Raw genomic sequence first — 26,903 nt, 5'->3', positions numbered from 1 at the left:
AGTAGTTACATATAGGAAATACAACATTAAATAATGACATTGTTGTAAAAACATATCTATCTCAAAAACTTATCAGTATAATACTTTGTTTTGATCATGAGAAACCCTGAAAATATTAATGCTCTGAAAAGTTACACGTAGCGTCCGTTCAAATAAGTACAAATAAGCACAGACAAGTTGTCTTTTCCTGAAAGTTAGTCATAACAAATACTTTTAACGTGGCATATACGAAATTATAAAATAAATTTTAAATTAAGTACTTTCCTAATAAACTAATTTTATTTAAAGCTTGTTTATTGAATAAATAAAATATTATTTTAACTGATAACAATAAAGAGATCTAAAATTCTGTGTAACGTCATGTGCGAGAGCGAGTAGGCTGCGACTTATGTCATGTCATGTCGATCGGCCATGTTGAATTTCTTGCAACGCAGGAAATGTCAGCTGGCGGCTGTCGTAATATTTCTTTCTAAAACCTGTAATAAACGAAAAATAGAAGGATTTCTCTGTGATACATCAGTTAACTCGATACATATGTTATGATACAATTATGGTTTGAAGTGAAAATATGATATTATTTGATCAAAGGTGGCATGCGATTTCTCCTGCATTTTTATGGTTTGTGACAAGATAAAGTGGTTTTAAGCCTGAATAAGTTATTCTAAAGTATTTCTTGTCTTTTTAAGTTATAATAAAAGTGTTATAAAGTGGTACGTGTAGCGTGAAGTGTTGGGTTCCTCTGATACATTTTCCCTGTACGAGTTACATCTGCCGAGTGGCCGAACAATACTCGCTGAACGATCTGAAGGAAGATCTGATTCTAAATTATATAAACACGTATTTATTAAGTGGACAAGATGAACGGCTCCGAATCCGGGTAATACTTTAATCTTCACAATTTAGTAATGATTATTGTAACCTATTTAGCAATTATGAGAACGACATCAACTCAATTATTTCCTGATACTTGGTGCTTATATTTATTTCAATAGCGCTAATTAGTTTCAATTCCAACATGTAAACTTACGTTTAAGAACATACACAGAAATCCAACACTGTTAACAAAAACAATTAGTTAATGTTGTAAAGTTACAATAAATGATATTGCCATTTTGAAATGATATAATTTAGCTAAAGATACACAAAATTATAGAAAACATCCTAATATATATTTTTGTCAGAGGGTAAAAAATTTTTTGAAAAATCTGTTAAATGTCTTATTCGATATGTAATAATTATATACATTCCATGTATAACTGCAACTATATCCATCAAATAAAGTTTAATTGATGATCAATATAGTCAATTACTGTTCACACTGGGTCAAATCTGGTAATAACAACAAGTTGCTTTATAATTTCCATTCCTGTATTCACTCATGTAGTTATGTATGTATTATTTATTGTTAGTTGTCATTTAATAGCTTATATTGTTTCTATGTCCATGCTTGAATCATCATGAATGCTTGTCTCTACTCTGTCCAAAATCTATTTTGCTTGCACACACATCCGAGATACGTGATAATAGTTCTAAGTAATATTTGAAAAATTTTCATTTTAAGCCCTGAGTTATGGATAATTGGTAACATTTGTTATAAAGAAATTTGTGTATTTAAAAAACACTGTTAGGATAGAACATATTTTTGTGTTTCATTCAACTTATAGATTCTAAGGCTAATTTGATTATGCATATGTTTTCTTACTCTTCCCATCTATTTTATTCAAAATATGTGTGATATTGTAAGAACATTATGTGGCAACTTTTACAATAAAACTATTTGTTGCATGCATAGCTATTCTAAACATTACAGTACTTGTAAAGAACTACTATAATAGAAAGATAAAAACTACTTTATCCAAATGAATTACATACTTTAAGTGTAATTTGATGTTAATAAATATGTGAGTTGTAATTTTTAGTTATCAATCTATATAACATAAAAAATAATCTTTGTTGTGTTAAGTAATTCTAGAAGTCCCAAAATAATCAGTATACAAAGTATAATATTAATATTCTCGAATCGAAAAATCATCAGTATTATAAGAATATAAGGGAACAGTGGCAAAAACTAGGTTAGATATAGCCTCATTGTTACATGCTCATTGTGTGCTGACCTATTGTAGTAGCCAACAAAGCTCTGACATTCAATATTGTGTGGAAGCAAAGGACATCTGCATGCTCCATATGATGTTTATGTTTACTCTGTGATAAATTGAACGAAATGGATCACAAAACAAATACTGTGTTTTCATATAAAATTCTCAGAAACTAGTGGACTTGGTTAGATATTGTTCTGTAAAAAAACAACATAGATTAGATCTAGACGAGAGTATCACTTATAAGGCCCAAAAAATTCTTTTTTCGAGCTGAAACCAGCCAAAACTCATAAAATTATGTATGAGCGTTTTTGGACATAAGCTTATGTTTTAAATTATCAAACATATACCATACCTACTGTTTACTTAGGGCAGGCTTAATGTATTTTCACCAATCTTATTTTCCGTCATTTTCTTTGACCTTAAAATCCCCAAGAATAAAAGGACTGCCTGTATAGCTTTTAATGTTTTGTTTCTTGTGCACGTTTGATAAAGTTAAGAATGTTTACTTACATGTCTGATAGAAATTGTAAAATATTTATTTTGTAAAAACAAATAAGCAGCATGATATCTAGAGGTTATGCAAGTGGACTCATCATTGTCTACTGTACTTATTTGTGGCACATACATTGCTTATTCCACACAAGTGAAACTGATATAAACACTGTTACTTGTCATAAGACAAGTTTACAATTTTCATAATGTTTATGGGCCATGGTGGCAACCTGACGCAAAAAAGTATACAATTAGTTGGCATAACTCCTTTACAAAAAACGATAATCTACTTTATACTAATCTATAGACAATACCTATGCATCCAAAAGTAATTTGGCATGAAGCCAGCCTTGGAAAATATTCAACTTCAGGTTACAATTTACATAAGATCTTGATATGTGTTTCATTCCTATTGAAAAACAATATTGAATTTTGTTTTAGGTTTAACCCGGCATTCAACATTGCCACGATCAAGCAAGTGGTAAATGAGGCCATAGAGAGAGGTGAGTACTAGATTGACTTGTTGAACTATGTAATCTAATTTAAAAGGTAAACATAACAGCACTGTTTGAACACTGATTCAAACTGATTTGGTAGTGCAACACTTCTCACCTGTATAATAGCTTTATTTTGCAATTTTAAATGATATTTTCTGGTCACTGGATTTTTTACTATGGTTGTTAGTATTCTTATTCTACTGATTATTGCTTTATTAAATTACTTTTTGAGTATTTACATTATTTTCTTTAAATTAACCATAATATTTATGGAAGGTGGTTAAATTTGCAATATATTATTAACTTGGGTATGGGATATTTGTAAAACTAGTATTATATAAATATTTCTCCTTTCTTTCTTTAACAAAAATTTATGATTATTTTTTCAAGCCCATAATATAATTTGATCTAACAATATTTATGGTTATGTAGATAGCACTTAGTTTGATTTATTTAATTCTCTAACACTAGGATTTGAATGTTGAAACTTAATGTGTAATATATAATGTTTTTTTTATAGAATATATTTAAAATAATTAATAATATAGTGTTTAATTATATTATTCAATGTATCAATGACATTTGTTTCTACTCCTCTAAATGTAAACATCTAAACATGTTTACACATTGTAATTAGCTCATTTTGTTCTGAACAATACATAGTTTTAGTATCTTTATTATCAAATGAGGTAAATTGGGTAAAGAAGCCATATAATGGCTCCATATCCTCGACGTGCGAATGAGCTTATCACGGCAAACGAGATTAATTTAGGTATCAAAATATTTTGTTGCTGACTAATGCCCTTTATTAGTTTGTAAATCGCGCCGCAAACAACGCAATTTAACGTTAATTAATTACTTTACAATCTGGGAAGACACTGGATTTTAGAAGCGAGGATAAAATTATTATGACAATGATTTATGAGTCCTTAAACTTAATTTATATCATGACATGATTATACAAAAAAATTATACATTGCATTCGCGCACTCATACAGTACAGACTCCACCATGAGATTTTAAATATACTTTTCATGAAAGTACTACGAATTTATTGAATAAATACTACGAAATACGACATAACATTATAATTGCTTCTGATGGTTCAAACTCTTATATAATTTTTGTCACTGTGTAGCGCATAAATATATTTCTCAATTAAGTTTCAACATAAATCCTTCCACGCTTAGCTTTTAAGTTAACAAAACAAGTGCACTGATGAACGCTTTATGTGTGTGTCGTCCGTAACAGTCGCGCCGGTTTCAGTGCGGATGACTACGCCCACCAGGCTCAGGGATCTGATTAGACAGATTCGTGCCGCTCGCACCGCGGCCGAAGAACGGAGCGTCGTGAACAAGGAGTGTGCGTACATCAGGTCCACGTTTAGGGAAGAGGACAGCGTTTGGAGGTATGTTCGATATTTGATGCGATTACCCTAATATAGTCTCTGAAGTTGTTGCGAACCGGCGTAGTCATATAATTTACTATGGCGACCCGATTCATTTCTATATTCAGAGCGGACTAGCAGTTTTACACGGACTATACTTATGTACCGAGGTTAGATCATGTTACGAGTTTCATCTTAAACTTGATTAGGCCTTTGAAGAGGCTAGTGATGCTACTGCTGCACCCAGTGTTAGTCAGAAGAATATGGTGGGTAGAATGCACTGTTTTTTTTACCAAGCTGTCGGGAACAACAAACATCACATATTAACAAACTCTCCACACTTATTGAGTCTATTTTGAGATTCATTGCAGATGTCAACGAGTTCATTGATTATCGCCAGCTACTGCATTTCAACAGTATAAACACTGTCTAATTGGCAGTGAACATGTCGACAGATCATTTTAGAAATGAGAGCTCTTACATCCATCTCTAATTATAAAATTCCGTGTATAAAATCGTCACTTATAACGTAAGTGTATTACACATTTATTATTATTCTCTGCATCTTTGCTGTTAAATACTCTTCGGCACCTATTCTATATGTCAAAATGTGTTTTATAATTTATCTGTTAGCGACTATATTTAACTTGTATATTATGTCTTACAATAATGTCTTATAATAAATATGATGTCGTACATAATAAAAAATCCAAAACAGTCATATTTATTTAATGTCAAAATCTGTGCCACATATATTCGATCAGCATAATTGGTGTCTCCTTGTGACGCTCCACTGCGCCTACATCAATAACAAATCTCAACAATCGTGAACCCTCGACCCAACCTTAGTGGGTGGAAGTCACTTATTGTTTTAATGACATCCGCATAATAAATAGTTCATTTTCCTCCGTCGAGAGTTGCTCTCGTCAACTATTGTCTTATGGTTATTGCAAATAAGTAGGTTATTTAATCCTATCATATGAGCATGCGTAAAATGTGATTGATTTGTATTGAACGTAGTACGGAAATGGAGAACAGTTTTTAATTTCGATTATCAGTCTAGACAAAGTGTGTCACCGTTATCTAGATTATCGACATACATAAACATTTTTCAAGTACCTATGTATATACTTACATAATGTACCGACAAATTCCTGGAAATTTTGGAATTTTTGAAGTTAAATTATCTCTACGAATCTTCGTAGAGATAATTTAATTTATCTAGATTATCTCTACTAGCAGTCCTTCACCATTTTTTCAAATACGGCAAACGCATAAATAATTATAAGTAAAAAGTATGTGAACTGGCAACTCCTGTAACCCTATGCTCACCATACCTATCCGACAAACGGATTCGATTCTTGGCTAGACAGTCATCTAATGATGAATTTGGATTTCTCTTCTAGGTCTGGTTATTAGGACAGTTGTCTTTGTATGCGTCCGTAGCATTTACGACAAAGGATTGTGAGTGCCGAAGGCGTTGTTTGTTTATAATTTACTGTTGTTGACGTTTATTTGTATGGGTGACTGTATTTATTGATCAACACATTTACATATCCAATGAATTTAAACAAAGATACCTACACAGCACAGCACTTACAATTGAATGAAATTACCAATACAATAGTATGGGTAATACTTGCAATAGGATTATAGTCGTGGTAGTGTAATTACCAATATGTAACTATTATTATGCTAATTTATGAAACATATTTCTTTGTACCTAATGGAGTGATTATACTTAATACCAAGAAGTAACCTTCCAGCTGTTACTAGCGGGTCTAGAGTTGGAATCCCAGCCAAACATGTTTGATTTTATTATATTACGTGTATGTTAAAAAAAATAACAATGCCGGAAATAAAAATATGTTGATTAAATGAATGTACCTGACTGCACCAAAAATGATCAAAGATACCTGAATTGACACCATTGTGAAAATTTACCTTTACTAGTCTGACGATTATGACCGCCTCTTATTTATAAAAATTGCTTGAAATAACGCTTTAGAACACATTCATTTCGAACCAGATGCCGCAACATCGCGAAGCTCCTCTACATCCACATGCTGGGCTACCCGGCCCACTTTGGACAACTGGAGTGTCTCAAGCTAATAGCCAGCCCGCGGTTCACGGACAAGCGCGTGGGCTATTTGGGCGCAATGTTACTCCTGGACGAACGGCAAGACGTACATCTACTCATCACGAACTGCTTGAAGAAGTAAGTTAAGGCTTCCTTTTTAATTAACGAGGTGACGAAAGTGGGTTATGTCTTTCGAGTGTGTGACTTAAACGACTTGATGGATCTTAAGCTACAATACATATCGGTAGATTGGTCGAGCGTGTGATAAGGTAGATTATAAACAATTAAAAAAAAGGATTTTTTAAATTCGCTTTTTACGGTGCGACATATCTATGCCGAAAAACAATAAATTATATAAATAGTCATCTGAGTATTTATATCATTTCTTATTTTTCAAAGAGTTATACTTTTTTCCATTAGTATGTTATGATTTAGGTTAGGTTGGTTAATAATTTTGTGGTCGCAAGAAACTCGCAAGTATTAAGATGTGTCACACGTCTTAAGCATACGATCCACGTACTGGCAATTCAATTAAATTGCATGCGTCTTCTACGCCGTAATCTACAACACAATATATTATGTATACTATATTGGGTATTGCAGATTACTACGCTATTTGTATAAGATTTTTTTACTATACATTGTTTTGCTTAACCTCAGATGGATTTACTTTCCTACCGTCAGTAGTAGCCTAATTTTATGCCATACTAAAAGATGTATTTTTATAAGTACATACTTTCTTACGCCGTACTTCCTTTATTACCGCTGAATTGTCATTATCATTTAATCATAAGTATTATAAACACACAGGTATGTACTTGTGTGTATAATTTAGACGGATCTGAGGAGAGAAACATGGTCAAACAACCTCTTACACATCTCTATATTAAGACGTAAATATTTGGCAAATTTACTTAGGTCACTTCGATCCTATGTCAATAAACCCTTTTATGTTAATAGCCAATAAATAATCTTGTTTGCTCAGAACTGGATGCCTCGCCTTCTACAACAAACACTATAATTATATTAATTTATGCTAATTACTTAATCAATACAAATCATAGTAATTGATTGAGGTTTTTATGTAAATATAATTTACTTATATGAAGTTTACTATATTGTTATGATAATCATTGCTGCTATTTTTTTTTATATTTTTTCTTAATCGTAATCTTAATTATGTTACAGCAGCAGCTAGTATAACTTTAATAGTTATGTTAGTTAGTATAACTTTAATGTAGATTTTTTTATTTCTCTACCAACTTTCATTGGATCAGCATGGAAAAGTACTCTACAGACAATCAGATTTAGGGAGAGATTCGTGTCCAAAACTGCAAATAATCATCTTTACTGATTACGTTTACTTAAACGTAAATCTTAGCAGCAGTGATAGCCTAGTGGTTAAGAAACGCGGCCTCTCGATCGAGGGGTCCGAGGTTCAAATTTTGATTCCTCTTATTTTTTTTTTTATTTTCAAATTTATTTTGATTTTCAATTTCTTTTTATTTTTTTTTTGATTTTCAAATTTATGTGCGTATTAGAAATTAATTATCACTTGCTTAATTTTACGGATTCACGTGATATTTATATTCTTTATACACTTTCTTATACCTTTTTTAACCGTATACAATTTTATAAATAGCATTTCCAAAGGAAATTGTATCGGTCACTGCCAGTAATTGATCTGTCCATCGCAAGGTCGTTCCATAATGGCCGATAAATATAACGTAAAACGTATCGGACGACACGCAAAAGTTTACACGCCTATCCGATTTTACGGATCGACGTGAGGTGTCTTTGGTACATGAGAGAAATAGCAGACGAAATTTGAGATCATATCTCTTTTAAGTGAGAAATATAAAAAATACAATATTAGATATTTTATTTAAAAATGTTAACTGGGAAAGAGTCCGATATGCAAGATTCAACTATAAGTAGCTAAGAACCATCCTGGTGATTCTATAACTTAAACAAAAATTAATTTCGGTCAATGATTTAACTTTAGATTTTCAAAAGAAGGTTTAGTTAGTTGGACATGTATGTGTGCCTGCAATGTATTTTATTTAAATCGATAAGCTAATAGTTGCAAGTTGTAATAGATTATTCGATTATATATGATTGATTATCTTCAATTATCCATAGTCTCGACCTTGTGTTTAAAGCGAAAAGTTGGAAAAAATAATCTAGAAAGTGTGCGGCGAACGGTAACCTTGACCCTCGTTTTCCATGTGACCATTTTGTCTGCCTGACTTGTAAGGTATATTATATAGTAAAAAACTCTTATTGTAGAGAGCCTAGACTGTAACTTACTAATGGTAAAACTTGTGGTACAAAATCGGCGGCGTCATACGAATCTTATAACAGGAGCTCTACTATTCTATTATTAAGGGTTATCATTAAAAGCAATCAAACATAGTCCTCAAGGTATCTACGACCGATCATATTTTGCAGAATAACTATTCGTCCCATTTTGTGTTTGTTGATAATCAATTAATATGAGATGTATTTTGCCATCAAAATAGGAAAGAAAAAATATTTTGATGAAATAAACAGACCGACAACTTTATATTTCTTTTGGAGTTAAAGTCTAAAAAAACAATATGTATAATATTCGAAAGTAAGTTAAAAGTAAGTCAGACTGGCGTACAGTCAACTGGCTCAAAATAATCAATTTTCTACGCCAATTTGCATAAATTAACTGATATGTTTCTTTGTAGCGTAACTATCTTTGCATTAACTATATTACGAACGAGCTTTTTTTATCAGCTTCACGTGTAAGTGTCCCCGATACATGGTTTTAAATTTTTTACTCATTCGCAGATGTTTTACTCATTCGCCTGAATTTTCCTAATAATTTTCTTTTTTTTATACTTCATTTTTTATTTCATAATACTAAAGTAGCAAACGGACGACAGTTCTGAAGTTAAGTAGCTACTTCCGCCCATGGACACCTACTATCAACTGAGGACTAAGTTGGAACGCCTGGAATAAGTATGTCTGCCGAAACACAATAGCACGAAACGCTTTTATTAGGCAGAAATATGATTGGCGGTGACCTATAAAGGACTACTCCCTTCAATCTACATGTAGCTATGTGATTATAAACCGCCCTTAAAATCAATTCCATATATAACAAGACTGCTATTTTAATTCAATCACAGAAAAGTTGAGGATGACTAATGTGGAACGCCTAGAATAAGACACAAATAGGTGCACTGTTCGCCATCAAACTAATAATAAATAAATAAATAAAATAAAAAGCCTTTATTATTTCTTGCAATCATTATAAATATTTTCTTAACTCTATTTCTTATGTTAGTACGGTTAGTATTTCTTTCTTATGTTTATTGTTAATTTGTTGTTAGTTATTATTTGTTCTACTTATGCAAGAACCCCAGATTGGGTGAAGGCCTCCTCCAAAGATCTCCATTTGGTTTTGTCTAGCGCTAAATGAGCCCAGTTTGGTCCGGCTATTCTTTTTATTTCATCGTCCCATCGTGTCACAGGCCTCCCTTGACATCTTTTGCCTTGTGGGCCTCTCCATAATGTTGTTTTTAAGGTCCATCTCTGATCTTTAAGCCTCGCTACGTGACCTGCCCATTTCCATTTCAGTTTTTGTGCATAGCTCAAGGCATTCGTTGCTTTTGTTATTTTTCTTATTTTAGTGTGACGTATTTTATCAATTTTCTTTATCTTGAGCATGCTACGCTCTAGTCCTCGCTGACAGGTGTTAATTTTGTGCTTGGCTTTAGCCGTAAATTTCCACGTCTGGCATCCGTATGTCAAACTCGGTATGAGGCAAGAGTTCATAGCCTTAGATTTCAGTTTTATCGGCATGTTACTTTTAAAAATTTCTTTAAGACTCCAATATTTATTCCATGTTTTCTGTATTCTTCTATCTATTTCTATATCGTTATTTCTTTTGTCAAAACTTATTATCTTTCCTAAATAGATGTATTTTTCCGTGTATACCAGTGGATTTCCGTTTATTTTGATGGGTAATTTACAACTATTTGTCATTGCCATAGTCTTATCGAGGTTGATTTCCAGTCCTACTTTTGCACTACCTATTTGTAAAGATTCTAACATCAATTGTAGTTCTGAACTTGTCTCAGACAATAGTACTATGTCATCTGCAAATCTTAAGTGACTTAAGAAAGCGCCATGTATGTAGAGTCCTCGTCTTCTCCAGTCTAGTTTGCTTATTATCTTTTCGAGGATGGCTATAAATATTTTTGGGGATAAGGCGTCGCCCTGCCTTAAGCCCCTCTTTATGGGAAAGCTTGGGCCCAAGGTTTCCAACTGTATTCTACCTGTATTATTATTGTATATGCTTCTGATGACTTCTATGTACACTTCGCTAACTTCCTGTTCTTTCAAGCTCTCCCATATGCTGGCGTGTGTCACGGTATCGAATGCCTTTTGGTAATCGACAAATGCGAGATATAGTGGTCTTTGTTGCTCTTGATACTTCTCAATAATTAACTCTAGGGTGTGTATGTGGTCGACTGTAGAGAATCCTTTCCTAAATCCTGCCTGCTCCACGGGCTGTCTTGCTTCTATTGTTGGACTGATTCTTTTGTTTAAAATAGCAGAAAATAGCTTGTAGAGACTCGGTAGCAAACTTATTGGTCTGTAGTTTCCTATTTCTTTTGGGTTTCCTTTTTTATATATGAGAATGATATTTGATTCCGACCATTGAGTAGGTGTTTCGGATTTTTCCAATATCAAATTGAATAATACAGCAAGTGGTGCGGCCAAAATTGTGTGTGCTGCCTTTAATGCTTCGTTTGTGATGTTGTCCGAGCCGGGGGATTTATCTAGTTTTAATTTTTTTATTGCTTCTATGATTTCAGCTTCTTCTATTTTTTCAATCGCAGACCTGCATGTTTCAATGTTCTCGTTGTCATGATATGTACTCGTACTAACTTTTTGTTTCGTTGTTATGTGAGATTCTTCGCTATAAAGTTTTTTGTAAAAATTAGTTGCTGTAGTCATGATATCAGTTCGTTTGTATAATTCTTTATCGGACTTATTCAATCCTTCTATCCAATTCTTGTTTGTTTTAAGTGTCTTGTAGGCCTTCTTCGTGCTTCCCGTGAGCAGTAGATATCTCTCCATGATTTCTTGTCTGTATTTAGCGTAGTCGTTTTTTATATATTTGTTTACTATTTTGTAGAGTGCGGAGAGTTCGTTCCTCATAGATCGTGTTTTATTCTTTATTTTTTGCAGTTCCTTTCTTCTTTGTAATAGACTTATTGTATGTAGAGATAATATTTTATGTTGTTTATGTTCATTTGTTTTTACCCGGGCTTGTCTTAAACTCTCTATGATAGCATTTATTATATAGTCATATTGGGCTTGTATTGTGTGATTAACGTGTTGATCAGATGGGTTTGATAATATTAGCGATAAATTTCTCTTATAGTTCATTATTTCTTCTTCACTTTTTAGTTGAAATTGTATATTTCTAAATTTAACTCTACTCATTTTTTGCCGGGTTAACTTAATTGTTGACACGATTAGCCTATGGTCCGACGGGTAGTTTAAATTCATAGTATTAATATTCTGGAATATTTTAGGCTGGTTGCACAGTATATAATCAATTTCATTTTTGATTTTGCCATTTGGGGATTTCCATGTCCATCTTTTGTTATCCTTCTTTTTGAAACATGTGTTTATTATTGTTAATTTATGTTCAATTGCAAAATCTACAAGTCTCTGTCCTCTATCATTTCTTTTCCCATATCCGTATTGTTTCATAATCAAATATTCTTCTTTTTTGGGAGAGCCGACCTTCGCGTTAAAGTCTCCCATCAGTATAATATTCTTATGTGTGGTTTCCATCGCTTTTTCAATTGTTTTATAAAATTCGTCTATGTCGCTCTCGTTCGCAGCTTCGGTTGGTGCATATACTTGTATAATGGTTATCAGAAAGCCCTGTATATTCATGTTTAGCACTGCGACACGCTCTGTCAGGCCAGTGAAGCTCTCTATATTTTTTTTATGTATTATGTTTACTATGAAACCTACTCCATGTCTGCCTGGTGTTTGGCCGATGTAGCACAATATAAATTTCTCGTATTCTTCTATATTGGTACCCAGTCTTCTAATTTCTGAGATGCCTATTATGTCGTAATTAATTTTGCTTATTGCTTGTTGAAATTCTAATAAGCGATCGTATGTTGACAAGGTTCTGGCATTGTATGTTGCAATATGTATTCGATTCCTTTTTTCATTGTTTTTGCTCCATGTTACTGTAATTTTCTTTGAAGGGTTATGGTCATACTCTTCCACGGTGACCGGCCGGGTTGGAAGATGTTCTATGTTTGTTATTCTTGTTGTTTTTTGTGTTGAGAGATCAAGAGGGGCTGATAGTGATTGCTATTCTATGTTTTCATGTAGTTTGTGCCGTAGAGAAGAAGTTTTCCCATGGTTGGTAGGTGGCGGTTTTCTTACAATAAATTTATTCATGTTATTTGTTTTGTTAATTTTTAATGGTTGTTTTTGGTTTTGTTTTTCCTTGTTAATAGAGCTATTTGACGTCTCAGGTGACTCTGATAAATTTCTTTTATTATTATTTGTTTTTTGTGGTTCTTTTTGATATTTATCGTTGTTTATTATTATAAGTTTATCGTATTTTAAAATTGCTTTTCTTCCTTGTTCTCGTTCTCTCTCTAAGTCTATTTGTAATTCCTTTCGCTTTTTTAATACTTCTAAGGGAAAATCTTCTTTTATGTAGTAGGGTGTTGTTTCTAGTTTTTTCTTATTTTTCTGTATTTGAATTTTGAGGCCCATCGTCAGTAGAGTTAATACAATGGGTCTGACTTTCTCTCCTTTTTTTCCAAGTCTTCTTACTGATTCGATACCATAGTTTTCGCATTTAACATTTAATATATTATTTATAATGTCTAGAACCTTTTCTTCTAACCCTTCATAGCTCTTTTCATTTTCTTCGACCCCAAACAATAGTAGGTTTTTTCTTCTCATATATCTGTCGAATTGTTCTATAGCTATTTTTTGGGAATGTAATTTTTGTTCAATAAGTTCGTGTTTTATTTCAAAAGCTTTAAATTTCTCGTTCATGTTATTGTTAACATTCTTTATGATATCATCTTTCATTTCTTGCATTTCTAAATTTCGCTGTCTTATTTCCTCCTGCATACTGCTCAATAAGCTTTTAATCTCATCCATTTTTCTTGCTAATTGACGTACAGAGTCCTCTGGGTACGGATGGATGGAAGTTTTTTGTTTACAACTTCGCCAGAGTCTTCACTGTGCAATTATTTCTTAGAGGAGTCCCTAGATGGCGTTACTGCTTTGATGTTATAGTAGGTAAGCTTGGTTATTGATTATTGTAGTGATATCGTCAATCTCTAATAGATGGCGTTGTAAGTATGTTGTAAAATGATAACGATGATTTGGCAAGTTTTGAGGTTATTATGTTTGTAAATTTTTATCACTGCACTTTCTTTTAGATTTCAGAATTGTTTCGTGTTTCACAGGTTGCAATCACTTTGAGCACTACTTATTATAGTTTCTAGGTAGGCTGATTTTGTATATATAGTCACTAAATGCTTGCCACTGTTCTCTTCACTTTTCTTATTTATTAACTTCACACTGAGTTCGGATTTTATTCATCAAACTAATATCTCCCATCAAAATTAAAGTGAAAGTGATATTTACCTTAAGTTTCAGTGACGTAAAACGTCTAAAACTCCATTATTTCACAACTTAATCTAAGGTTATCAAAGTGTAGATCTAATTTCGACTGGCAGTTAGGCGCCGCTTGTAGGTGGGTACTATGACGTAGGCAGACTTACCCGCACCCTCGGAGTAACGACCTCTGTTTGGGTCCGAATCACGAACAACGTACTTATAGTATAAGTCGATTTAATATAACTCTACGTACATTAATAAAAAAAGGTTTATTTAGGAATGAGTAGGTGTTTGTTAGGAAGAATGAAGAAAGGACAACTTTGCTTTCTTCAGGAATAATAGAAAAACAACACAATTATCCGTATCCGCAAGCAAGCAATTATCCTTATTGTCGAGATTTAGTCCGTACTTTTTTTTACATTATCCTGTACTTAACTATTACTGTACTGTATGCCTAGCGCTTATATATTACTACTACTACTATACTACTGCTATACTACTACTGCTACTGAAGAAAGTAACAAATATTACTCGAAAACATGTAAAAAGTTAATATATTTGAATAAAAAATTCAATCTCTGCTATAAAATCAAAATAATCTGTGTCTGTGACACAACAACATGAGATCCGATCCAACCCTAAACTATTGACCAACGCCCGTTAGGAATAATAATTTGAACAATTTGCAATTTGAACTATTTTTTTCCCTACCATGCTTCGACATTATAGTTAATTTGTTAAATTTCAAAAGGGCGTTAGCATAGACTGACAGATAGTAACTCCTATTTTAGTCCATGCAAATATCCAAAAAACTGATATAGAATTATTGACTACATTAGCACTTACCTGCGTTTATTCTACCCAACAGTGACCTAAACAGCAACACGCAATTCGTAGTGGGCTTGGCATTGTGTACGTTGGGCGCGATCGCCTCGCCGGAGATGGCCCGCGACCTCGCCTCGGAGGTGGAGCGCCTGATCAAGTCGCCCAACGCGTACATCAAGAAGAAGGCGGCTCTGTGCGCCTTCAGGATCATCAGGCGGGTGCCGGATCTCATGGAGATGTTCCTGCCGGCCACTAGGAGCTTGCTCACTGAGAAGAATCATGGTAAGTCTCAGCTAGAGTGAATCTTCAAAACAGAGAATCCCCGACTCATTCGCGTAGCTCTTTTTTACTTTTTAATATAAATAAATGCATTACTTTTTACTGGTATTTGTATGTAGCAACATATATGGAATGCCGTTAATTGTACTCAGTACTTTATTTATATTCCATAAGGAAAGAAAAAGTGGAGCCGTACTGATGAGTGCGAAGTTTCGAATAACTCAAATCTTTCCTACAAATTTCGAAAAGGGACGAGATACTATGTTCGGATGCATGTATTTTTTACAATATTCAACCAAAGCTCGTGAAACATTTATTTCGTTAGTTTAATGAGATAATATTGTCACAGATGTAATGTATTGTAACAGCTGTGTTGAACGCTTTGTTATGGTTTGAAGATGTTATGGTTTGAAGATAAGCCATATACATATATAATGCGTTACAGCCTTAATCTGAGGAATAAAACGCATCAGCTGTTGTTATTTAAATTAATGGCTGATGTCTATAGTAAGCAGTGATCGCTTATCATCCGGCGGCATGCATACTCAGTCGGTACTTCAATAAAAAAGTACTTTGTCTTTGACTTGATACAATTGCATTTTAACCTTAATTCAGATTAAAACATTATACATTGTGCGACGATAACACTGTTTAAAGTCATATTATTATCATTTCATTGTTATCTAAGAATGAACCGTTATAGACCGCCCACTCAGCCATTTAAGGCTCGATCGCCGAGATTGATTCCACTTGACCGCGTTATCACAATTTTTATGGCTTCGTCGTGTTCTATTTCTGTTCGGATAGTGTTATCGAATGAAGTATATAATAGGTATATTCTACGAAAATCACGCATCCCTATTCGCGAGAATGGTGATACGCACAGAATGTAATCTGTCTCTGTCAACAGAGGTGTTTACCACCTGAGTGACGTTTATCCTTAAGGTTGCCAACCTTATTGTATAATGTATGTTTTATATATATATATATATATATATATATATATATATATATATATATATATATATATATATATAAGTATATATATATAGTAAAATTTCTTAAATAACCAATATAAGAGGGAGGGATTAATGTTATTTTATTTAATTAATAGAACTCTAATAGTTCCCTAACTATTAGAGATCTATTAATTAAATACAATAACATTAAATAATTGTAAAAGAAAATTGTCCAATTTTACGCCCGAATCCTGTGTATTAATATTTTATATGCCTATTAATTTTAGTATACAAACACTATCCATTTCTGAGTATTTTTATTAATACAATTTGTAATCCCCATTTTGAATGCAGGTGTGCTCATCACCGGTGTGACCCTCATCACCGAAATGTGCGAAAACAGTCCCGACACGCTCAACCATTTCAAAAAGGTAAGTTTTAAAATCATATTATATATCAAAATTTGAATCAAAGTATAATAAGCTTACTTAAATTCTTGATATCACCCTTTGTGTAAATTTTCAATTGTGGATTCGACCAATCGAATTTAGAGCTCGATCGTCCATACAAAGTAATATGCAGCCTCTGTTGGTTGAAACTTAAATATATCATTGTAATCATTCGATCGATTGAGCCCTCGAGTGAACAAAATGTTCAATATAGGCTAGCAAACGTCTTTGGATGTATATAAATATTGATCAGTTAATTCAGTTATAAATGATGTCACAGAAACCAGATATGTAATAACGAGCCAATGTGAAGTCTAAATATAGTCATTAATTTATTTACTCAACCTGTATGTATGACATGTATACTCAAAATTTAAATGTCATTTGTAATATCACAAAAATATACCATCATAAACTTTAAATATGTTTACTTAAAAAAGCACCCCACACTTTTTCCACAATTATACAATTTACTGTTCCTTAATTGATTCCTAGGTTGAAAATTATTTTCTACTTTTTAGTTGATTTTGTCATAAAAGCGGAATTTTAGTTTTTTAAACTACATTTATTTTATTAATTTTTAGTATTTGTTGTTATAGCGACCATCATTATGCATCGTCTGTAAAAAAATCAAGTGTCTATCTATTACGGTTTAAGAGATAAAGCCCTGTGACTCACGAACAGACAGCGGAGGGTTTCGTTTTATCCTTTGAGTACGGAATCCTAAAAATCATTCTATAAGATGACATTATAGATATGTTTCAGTACATTTGAGTTATAGGGAAATAACATTATTATTTTCCAAAGCTAAAAATCAATCTAGTAACTTTGCCTGAACGCTCCATAAGGCGCTTTCTCTCGCCTCGAAAATCGTTAATCCTGAGGATATTGATAAGGACAATGGTACAAAATTATTAAAATCGTGTATTGTCATCGGTTTTTGATAATTCTTCAAAATTTTGAATTAAACTGAACGTTCAAAGTGGATAGAAATCGGACTCAAAGATTCCGTTACTGTTACGTACATACATACAAACGTACAACCCAAGCTAATAAAAGCGTGTTAACAATGATGACTTCTGACTGAACAATGGGATATAAAAATAACTATGAAAAATCCTTGGAACTTGAAGTAGGTTTATTTATTTATTATTGTACAAAGTATTAAAATCATTTTTCTAACAGTTGGTATTGATTTATATCGACGCTTATCTATAAACATCATCTATAATGAGTTTTCACTCGTATCAATTTATTGTCAAAATAGATAGATTTGTTGTGCACACGCCTGGACCAATATCTATAAGGATTTTGTCACATCAATAAAATAAAACGGCAGTCACTTTAAATTGTCCATGTCAATTGTATAACTAAAGTACAACATAATATAAATATATAAAATTATAGTACTTATACATTCTTGAAATATATTGTAGGTAAACGTGTAGAATAAATGTATCATGTTTTTGTGGTCACATCTTTGTAATAAGATACGTGTCTGTCTGCAATACCTAACTGAAGCACCTGTACTTATGTATAGTGTATTTCTGCCTTACAGATTATAGATGCAGTTATAACCAGTGTCGTATGTTTAAAGATATTATAAATTTAATTTGGGATTGACTACAGATGTCTAAGGGCTACAGTATTCACTCACCATCACGTTCTTTTACTATAATTTTCTTCGTTTAAAAATCATCTATATAAAATATGTTAAGATTATCATACAACAACAAAAGATTATGAGGTGTTCCTCAGGTTGCATGCCAGCGGTCTTTTACAAATGAACACCAGGTGAGCTTCATGCTCGTTTACTTCTACAAGGAAATGAAATAAAAAACCGTCAGTAACATAAAGAGACATTAGGAGAATTCACTGCTTTATGGTTTTCCTTATCTTACATTACGTCAAACAAAACGTCACGTTTCGATTTTGTGCACGTTAACTCAATCTATAACTATAATACTGACTGACAAACAATTTACACAATAAATAAGGTCCTTATATAACGTACATAACATTAATAATGGTTATATGGTGGTTAAGCCCTTGAGGGGCCTAATAGGAGCAACATTCGGGATACCATGTAATTTGAAAATATATTTTACCTTCCATTCATGAAATGTTTTTAGACAGAGGTCCTTTCAGGCTGCAGGTTTTATTAAGGACAAAAAGTATCATGCTAGTCAGGTGCGGATCGCTAGACTCGGAATTGTATTTGTTAAAAGATAATAGATTTAACCTCTAGTCAAACTTATCTGTGATTCCTCTTATAAAGTAAGAAAGATACCGTTTATTTACATTCAACCACTATCAATCAAATGGTCGTATGTAAAAATTTAGTTTACGTAAAGCTGAGTATGCATTATTTAAGGTAAATTGGTCAATCAGGTATGAGTAAGTAAATTTTCCTGCTTTCCTGTTATGATCATATTTTAATAGTTAATTTATATAAAGCATATTATATTATTTTCAAGTAAATTATTTCGCAATTGTTTTTACTTAAACAAACGAACGATAATTTAAATATGTGACTCATAAGCTCATAACACGTTCGAATGTATTATAAGTGTACATTTAAAATGAAAGTACGCTGACTTTTTACATTGGCTCTATTACTCATATTACTTATCAGGTGTTTTGTTTAAAGGTAAAATATAAAAGAGGTGTAAATAGACCTCGGCGCCCTTATCAGCCCTCGTCGGCTGTATCGGACACCACAATGCTTATCTGTATCGCGTATCGATATAAATTGTACATACATTCACTAGTTATTTTAATAATGCGACTTGTTCTCTTTGATTTTTTTTTATGATTTTAAGATAAGCATAGTTAACTGAGAGATATGACAGAGTTGTGTAGTTTTATATGAATGGTCCAGCAATACTAATTTCCATTTTTTTGTTCAGTGGAGAACTGAAAAACTAGCAAGACTAAATGAAACGAACTTGCAATTTATCTAATGGACCGTTGAATTTTAGTAATATAAATCTGACCTAACCGTAGCTTGATACATACATGCTGCAGTGACCTCTATATTACTATTAGTAATACACCGACCCTATTTTCTACTAAGTAAAGATGGGAAAAATCTACACATTTATATTGTATACTTTTATGTAACAATGCGAACAGAATACAAAGTTGAAACATTCGCAATACTAATTACTTGTTTTATATTGTCCTGTAGGAGAGCGGGCAGCGCGAGGTAATCACAAACGCTGGTCCTTGCACTATTGTACAATTAGCCTCTTGACACTCGCTATTAAAATCCTTAGAAGTATTTATTAAAAATTAAAATTTACTATAAAAACTTAGGCTTGTATTATGGAAATGATGATCCTTAAGGAATCCATCCATAAAAGGAGTGTAACGAAACATGATCGTAGTTTTCTACTCAGTTATAATTGGATCAGAGATTATTCTTAATAAAAATGTTATATTAGATACAGGCATACAGTATCTAAGGGCCTTAACTCCTTGTTCAATTAAAATGGTTTTGCCTGGGTAAAGTACCTGCGATTGATATTATATGATCTAGACTAATCATAATAAAATTAATCAGCATAAAATTTAAATGTATGCCTTAATGTAAAATAATTAGGAAATTAAGATTGCATCATCTTTCATCTTATTTAATAATACAAATATACCTGAAGCAAACAGTGTCAACAGGCTAAGTGTAAAACGAGCATGATTGTCATATTAATGTATTGGTCATATGTATGTTGGTTACAGAATATTATAATTGATTGATGTAAGATTATCATAGTAAAATCAAGTAACACGTTGCGCCTTACAATGACTGCAGCGAGTGATTAGCAATTCAGCTGCACTATTGATCTCAGCAACCTTCACTCATAATATTCCCTACAGTCTAAAAGACATTAATAAATCATCTCTGCGGAACTAATGTCCTTGTAAACTCTAAGGGAACTTAAAACTATATAAATCATTAGTATTTTGTAAAGCCGGCATTAGTAACAACTCCCATTTTTCGTCCTTCTAAATATTTGTGCCGAACTCGACATTTTCCCACTCGACCCCTGAGGGGAAAGGTCGAGTAATGTTAATATAAATGCCATCCACCTTTTTACGTTGATAAATATTCATAAATATGACAGTCTTACATCAATACATGATTATATTATAATCATGTTTAAATGCTTATGTATAACATATTATTTCATATAACTATACTTCCGAACACCCCTGTAGTAGAGTTAAGTAGGTTTTGGAAATTATACTCTTTTATCGGGCCTTCGATCACATCGTAGATAGAGTATGTTGAAGTCAAATTATAAGTCTTGATATGTGACAAACTATGTATATGCTCGTAAAAAAATATTTTATGTAATATCATTATTAATAATTTATACCAGCAGATAACCGGCAGGAGTTTTATTTAATTGTTTTTGCCTTATAAGTTTCCTCTGACACAAATAGGATGTAATAAAAGTATTATATTGTTTTAATAAAATTATATTTATACCTTTCATAAAAGCAAACATATCTGCATTTTAAAGGAACAAAGGTAAAAATAAGTTGAGGATATTTTTATGAGCATAAACATTACTTAATAAATCATTTAAATTAATCAATTATATCTATGTAGTTACTGTCCATTTATGTATTATCTTTAGGACAACTCACTTTAAAATACTTGTTTGTTTTACATACAAAAAAGACCATGTATGACATCAGTCACACGGTACTAACTCAATTTTTCCAAAAATAAAATTTCACGGTTGAAACTTGCACTAAATTGTAACTAATCTGCAAAGGAGGGGATGTTTATTATTCATTATTCAGTTTGTTATGTTTTTAATTTTAGTCTGTTAATAAAATCTCAGTATATTACTATTTTGCAGTGACACCTTCTACATTTATTCCCATCATGTAGAAAATTTATTTTTAATGTCGTTAATTTATAATGTAAAAAAATAACCATTTATAGTAACCGTTCAAAGGAGGCAGCGATGCACACAAATTATTATTAACTTTATATGAAGGTGTCACTCATAATCTACATCCCAAGCATATTACAATCCAGTATTATTGTGCCCCTTAGGGGTCTTTATACTCGACGACAATGTATTGTTGTCATGTATAAAACCCTTTATTCTGTTTGTCGCCTTTGTATTCGTGTAAACGCAAAGTGTATTCTACAAGAATGGTATATTGTGACTTGTATTCAATCCCATTGCCGTATTTAGAAAGTATTTAAGATGCATCAACCCTTTGCCTGTACTTGATGATTGTGTATATATCAAAATTTTATTGGTTCCGCTTCGCAACTGGATGTATGTGCATCTTTGCATCAGGTATTATTCTGTGTTTTAATTGCAGAGATTAATCTGATGTTTTCTCTTTCTAGATTGTTCCAAATTTAGTAAGAATATTGAAGAACCTTATCCTGGCCGGATATTCACCGGAACATGACGTCAGTGGAGTATCGGATCCATTCTTACAGGTAAATCATCTGGTACATTTTAACCACAAAACATTAATTTTCTGTTACATATTTTATAGTAATAAATAGTTGTAAACGTCCTAATACGTTAACAGTGACAAAGGGAGCTTAATTTCTGGGTGGTTAATAGCTCTTGTAATATTTTTTGATGCTGTTTATTAATAGAATACTGTTTTATGCTCTAAAATATTTGCAACACTCTTGTGATCCAGTGAAAAATAAAATTTTACAATATTTTCCCCTCCCCTAGGTAAAAATCCTCCGCCTCCTCCGAATACTGGGCAAGAACGACGCCGAGGCCTCCGAAGCGATGAACGACATCCTCGCCCAAGTGGCGACCAACACGGAAACCAGCAAGAACGTTGGCAACACCATCCTCTACGAGACAGTGCTCTCGATCATGGACATCAAGTCGGAGAGCAGCTTGCGTGTGCTCGCCATCAACATCCTGGGAAGATTCCTGCTGAACAACGACAAGAATATACGATACGTGGCGCTGAACACGCTGTTGCGGACTGTGCACGTTGATACGTCGGCGGTGCAGCGACACAGGACCACTATTCTGGAGTGCTTGAAGGTATTTTTAAAATGTTTTAACATATTACTAAGATGTAAACAAAAACAACTGCTATAATCACTATAACTATGGGCTTAGCGTACAGTAATCAATCAATCCTCATTGCTGAAAGTTGCAGTAAGTCTTTTGTTATGTTACTTTAGAGAAAAATCTGGTCTGGCCTGTGAAAAATTCGCTTTTGTTTTTATGTAAAAAAAAAAAAAACAATTTTTGAGCTTTAGAATTGTATTTACACATATTACTGTTTAGTTATTACTACTTGATATTTTATAGTCTATTTTCCATTATTTTCATCACAAGCTACAATATATTGCCACACACACAATAAAAACCACTAACATAACCTGGTTAGGTTAGGTTAGGTTAGTTTGGTTAAACATCTCAAATAATTTCCAGGACCCCGATGTGTCCATCCGCCGGCGGGCAATGGAGCTCTCGTTCGCGCTGATCAACGGGCAGAACATCCGCGCGATGATGAAGGAGCTGCTGGCTTTCCTGGAGCGCTCGGATGCGGAGTTCAAGGCGCACTGCTCCAGCGCGATGGTGCTCGCAGCCGAGCGGTACGCGCCGTCTAGCAAGTGGCATTTGGACACGCTGTTTAGAGTTTTCCTCAAGGTATGTACACTTAAATATTGACTGAGTCAAACTGATTGATTGTAGATCTTAACCCACCTGCGGTCGACAGTTGAATGAGTGATCGCTAGTGACTAAATGTCGAGCGCGCTTCCGAGCTTCGAAGAGGAGTGAAGTACGAAATAGAAGTTGCAGTTTTGTATGAAATACAGTGATAATACATAATATAAGATATATAGATTAGTACATGAACTGTCCGCTATGGTAAGAGAATAAATTCCAATAGCTTAGACCAAATAATGAATTGATTATGATTTATAACTTTTAATACCAGCCAGTGTATAAGCTAAAACACGTCATTATGCTACTACTATAATTCTCATTATAATTTGTATTTCCTTTTGTCACTATGCTCATATTAATAATAACATGATTCCTATAAATTGAGAACTTACTCCTTTTTTTAAGCCGTTTAATAAAATAATATTTATTCGTTGTGAATATTGTTTTACCATTGAGATTGTCCTTCATACATTCAAAACAAAATATAAATCATGACCGTTTAACAACAACACCACTGTGTTATATCCCCAGGCGGGCAACTACCTGCGCGACGACACGGTGTCGGGCACGCTGCAGATCGTGTCGGCGGCGGCGGGCGAGCGGCAGGCGTACGCGGCGATGCGGCTGTGGAGCGCGCTCGAGCGGGCCGCCTGCGCGGGCGACGCCAGCGAGAAGCAGCCGCTTGTGCAGGTACACTAGCAGTCCTCTAATAATATTTAAATTTAGGGAACATTGTCGCATCCTTTACACGTAGATACAAATCGTAATGACGATTGATTGTCGTGATAAAAGGACTATGTAGTCACTACATGTGTAGGGGACATTGTTTTACATAACAGGAGAGTATATATAACACTAAATTTAATAATATCCATATTATTATGAATTTGTAATGGTATTGTGTCTCTACATTCAAGATATTAAATAATAATAGAACTAGATATTTAAGTTTACCCTTCCGTATTGTGCTCAATACAATAAACACCGGAAGTTAAAAAAAAACTTGCGCCACTGTCATGGCAAATTATTATAGCACCTGCTTTTATATGATGAAATGTGAATGATGACGAAATTAAATGTAACATGACTTGACGCGACATAACAAAACGTTACTTTAAAATTGTGCAATAGTTCTTCCAATTGATATGATCGCCTACATTAAGTTATACCTTGAGAAATATAATATTATAATAATAATTATAACATTATAAAATTTCAGGTAGCGGCGTGGACAATCGGTGAATACGGTGACATGTTGGTATCAGAAGCAAGTAACGCAATATCTATGGTCGATGAAGATGGCGTCGGTAAGTTACCATTTTTAACTCAAATTCTTTAATATTCAAAAATATGTTATATACAATACGACATCTTCATAGTTGTTTTTACTACGGAAAAATTGTGTCATTATACTTTTCCAAAAAGTATGGGAACGATTGGAGAATTCCTAATTAGGTCTTGTCTATGTTACGTTATTTCTCAAGGCATTATTACTAATTGTAATGTGCCTAACATTAATTCTTTAACAATAATTCTTTCTCTTTCTTCCCAACCATTAAACTATTGAATCCATTAAATTATTATATACATTGACAATTAACATATATCATATACATTGACAATCAATAACTGTAATATTCAATGCAAATAAATGATTTCCCTATCCTCCAGATGACTTCGTGCGTCCGACGGAGGAGTACGTGATCGATATATACCAGAAGCTGCTGTGGTCCACTCAGCTGTCGATCACCAGCAAGGAGTACCTGCTGCTGTCGCTCGCTAAGCTCTCCACTAGGTTCACCACGAGGCCGAGCCAAGAGTGAGTTAATGTTTTTGAATAGCATAAAAAAATACGACTGAATTAGTTGATTGTACGACTTACTAAAGTGTCAGAAATTAATTATCTCATGAGGATACCTACTTGTCCTGGAGTTTTCAAGAAAATAGTTTTCAAAGATGGTGGCCCGTGGTGTGAAATCTTTTTATTCTTAAAGAAAGCTATGGCCCAGTAGTGGTACAATAATAGGTTGATAGCGATAGCGATAATGGATCACCATACAGACAAAGCAGAGGTGAAAGCTAGTGAATTTTGCACTCAACTCTTTTTTTTTACTTTTACAGAAAAATTCGTGTTATAGTCGATACATTCGGTTCACACATACACATTGAGTTGCAACAGAGAGGCGTGGAACTGGGACAACTGTACAGGTAACTAAAATATATAATTATTTTATGTTTGATAATCTTCGTAAATATATGTAATATTTTAAAATATCGCAATTTGCTGTAACGTTAAAATATTGTGAGAAAACCTGAATACTTGAGGGATTTAAAAAAAGATTTGCTAGATTATGACCTTCTTCTGGAATTCTTCTCGTTCTGAGAGGAGAACTGTGCCCAGCAGAGGCACAGTAATGGCAGTTGACACGATGTGTGGTGGTAGGGCCTCTGGAATTGAATCCAAATCAAATCAAATTATTTATTTTGCTTAATATAGGTAAATACAGCTGTTATATCCTCAAAATATTTCTCTATATTCCACCTCTTAGAGGTATGCTAAATTGTAATGAATACCAAATCCTATCCTAAACACTTCTTAAAACATTGCAGAGTAACTGAAAACTTTTGTTTCTTGGTTTACAGACAGCACGCCCACCTGCGCGGCGCGCTGCTGGAGCGCATGCCCGCGATGGAGGCCGCGGCGCCCGAGCGCGACGACCCCGAGCCCGACCCCGACCCGCTGCCCGCGCCCGACACGCCCGAGCAGGTCACACGCGCTCACACACACACACACACACACACATACCGTGCCGACATCTTCATATTGATATACAAACCATGATATCATGATGCCATGACATCGATATCATACACAGCTCTTTTGATTTATGATCTTAAACTAATGATACATTGTGACACATTTTAATAAAATTTAACTGGTAATCATGATACACTGTTAACGTATCTGATGACCCGCGTGGCGGGACGTTCATCATACCGGTCTGATACACACAGGGTCCCAGGTTTGATCGTCAGCCAGACAGATTTCTAAATGATGAATTTAAGTTTCTGTTTGATTGTGTATTTGTTTCTGTGTGTATCCATAGCACCCGCGATTCAGGAAATCCTATTGTGCGGCTGAGTGTAGAAAGCGTTTAAAATATTACCCACATGTCTAAAGGTATTTGATAGATAAATAAGCTGACTTCTTAACTATTCTTCTAAACAACATTATGACTAATCAAATTAATGTATCGGGAAGTAAAATTATCTACGTTGATTTCTAAGAATAGACAAGCAGGTGACCTACTTACTAATATGTTCATGTGATCTGATATTTTATGATAATATTTATTTTTCCAGGATGCCTTATTAGACCTGATCATCGGATCGGAACCTTTGTCGAACGGCGACGTGGAACATGTGCCTGCTACTACGAATAATAATAACACGACTAATGTAAGTATATTCTGTTATAGAAGTATGCCACA

The 26,903-nt window shown here is 33.5% G+C and overlaps 1 protein-coding gene across 2 annotated transcripts in view; it reads left to right on the top strand.

The window, feature by feature from the left end:
- The first annotated feature begins 377 nt into the window (after positions 1–377).
- Positions 378–26,903, top strand: part of AP-1gamma (adaptor protein complex 1, gamma subunit) — a 32,293-nt gene continuing 5,767 nt past the window's right edge. The window contains exons 1-15 of one of the 2 annotated variants that reach the window (XM_073087535.1): positions 378–877; positions 3,033–3,094; positions 4,355–4,496; positions 6,505–6,693; positions 15,083–15,321; positions 16,632–16,708; positions 22,104–22,199; positions 22,450–22,776; positions 23,173–23,391; positions 23,944–24,102; positions 24,632–24,719; positions 25,084–25,231; positions 25,534–25,620; positions 26,056–26,179; positions 26,776–26,871. In XM_073087535.1, the coding sequence (XP_072943636.1) occupies positions 858–877; positions 3,033–3,094; positions 4,355–4,496; positions 6,505–6,693; positions 15,083–15,321; positions 16,632–16,708; positions 22,104–22,199; positions 22,450–22,776; positions 23,173–23,391; positions 23,944–24,102; positions 24,632–24,719; positions 25,084–25,231; positions 25,534–25,620; positions 26,056–26,179; positions 26,776–26,871 (2,073 nt within the window). In that variant the 5' untranslated portion in view covers positions 378–857. Of the gene's footprint in view, positions 878–3,032; positions 3,095–4,339; positions 4,497–6,504; positions 6,694–15,082; positions 15,322–16,631; positions 16,709–22,103; positions 22,200–22,449; positions 22,777–23,172; positions 23,392–23,943; positions 24,103–24,631; positions 24,720–25,083; positions 25,232–25,533; positions 25,621–26,055; positions 26,180–26,775; positions 26,872–26,903 lie in introns of both variants that reach the window. The other variant, XM_073087534.1, reaches the window with a different exon arrangement.

Source organism: Epargyreus clarus, unplaced genomic scaffold (genome assembly GCF_041222505.1).
Source record: "Epargyreus clarus isolate Ecla_fem2 unplaced genomic scaffold, WU_Ecla_fem_2.2 ptg000026l, whole genome shotgun sequence".
In the NCBI taxonomy this organism is placed as follows: Eukaryota; Metazoa; Arthropoda; class Insecta; order Lepidoptera; family Hesperiidae; genus Epargyreus; species Epargyreus clarus.
Note: the sequence above shows the minus strand (reverse complement) of the source record. Positions and strands in the feature narration are given on the sequence as shown.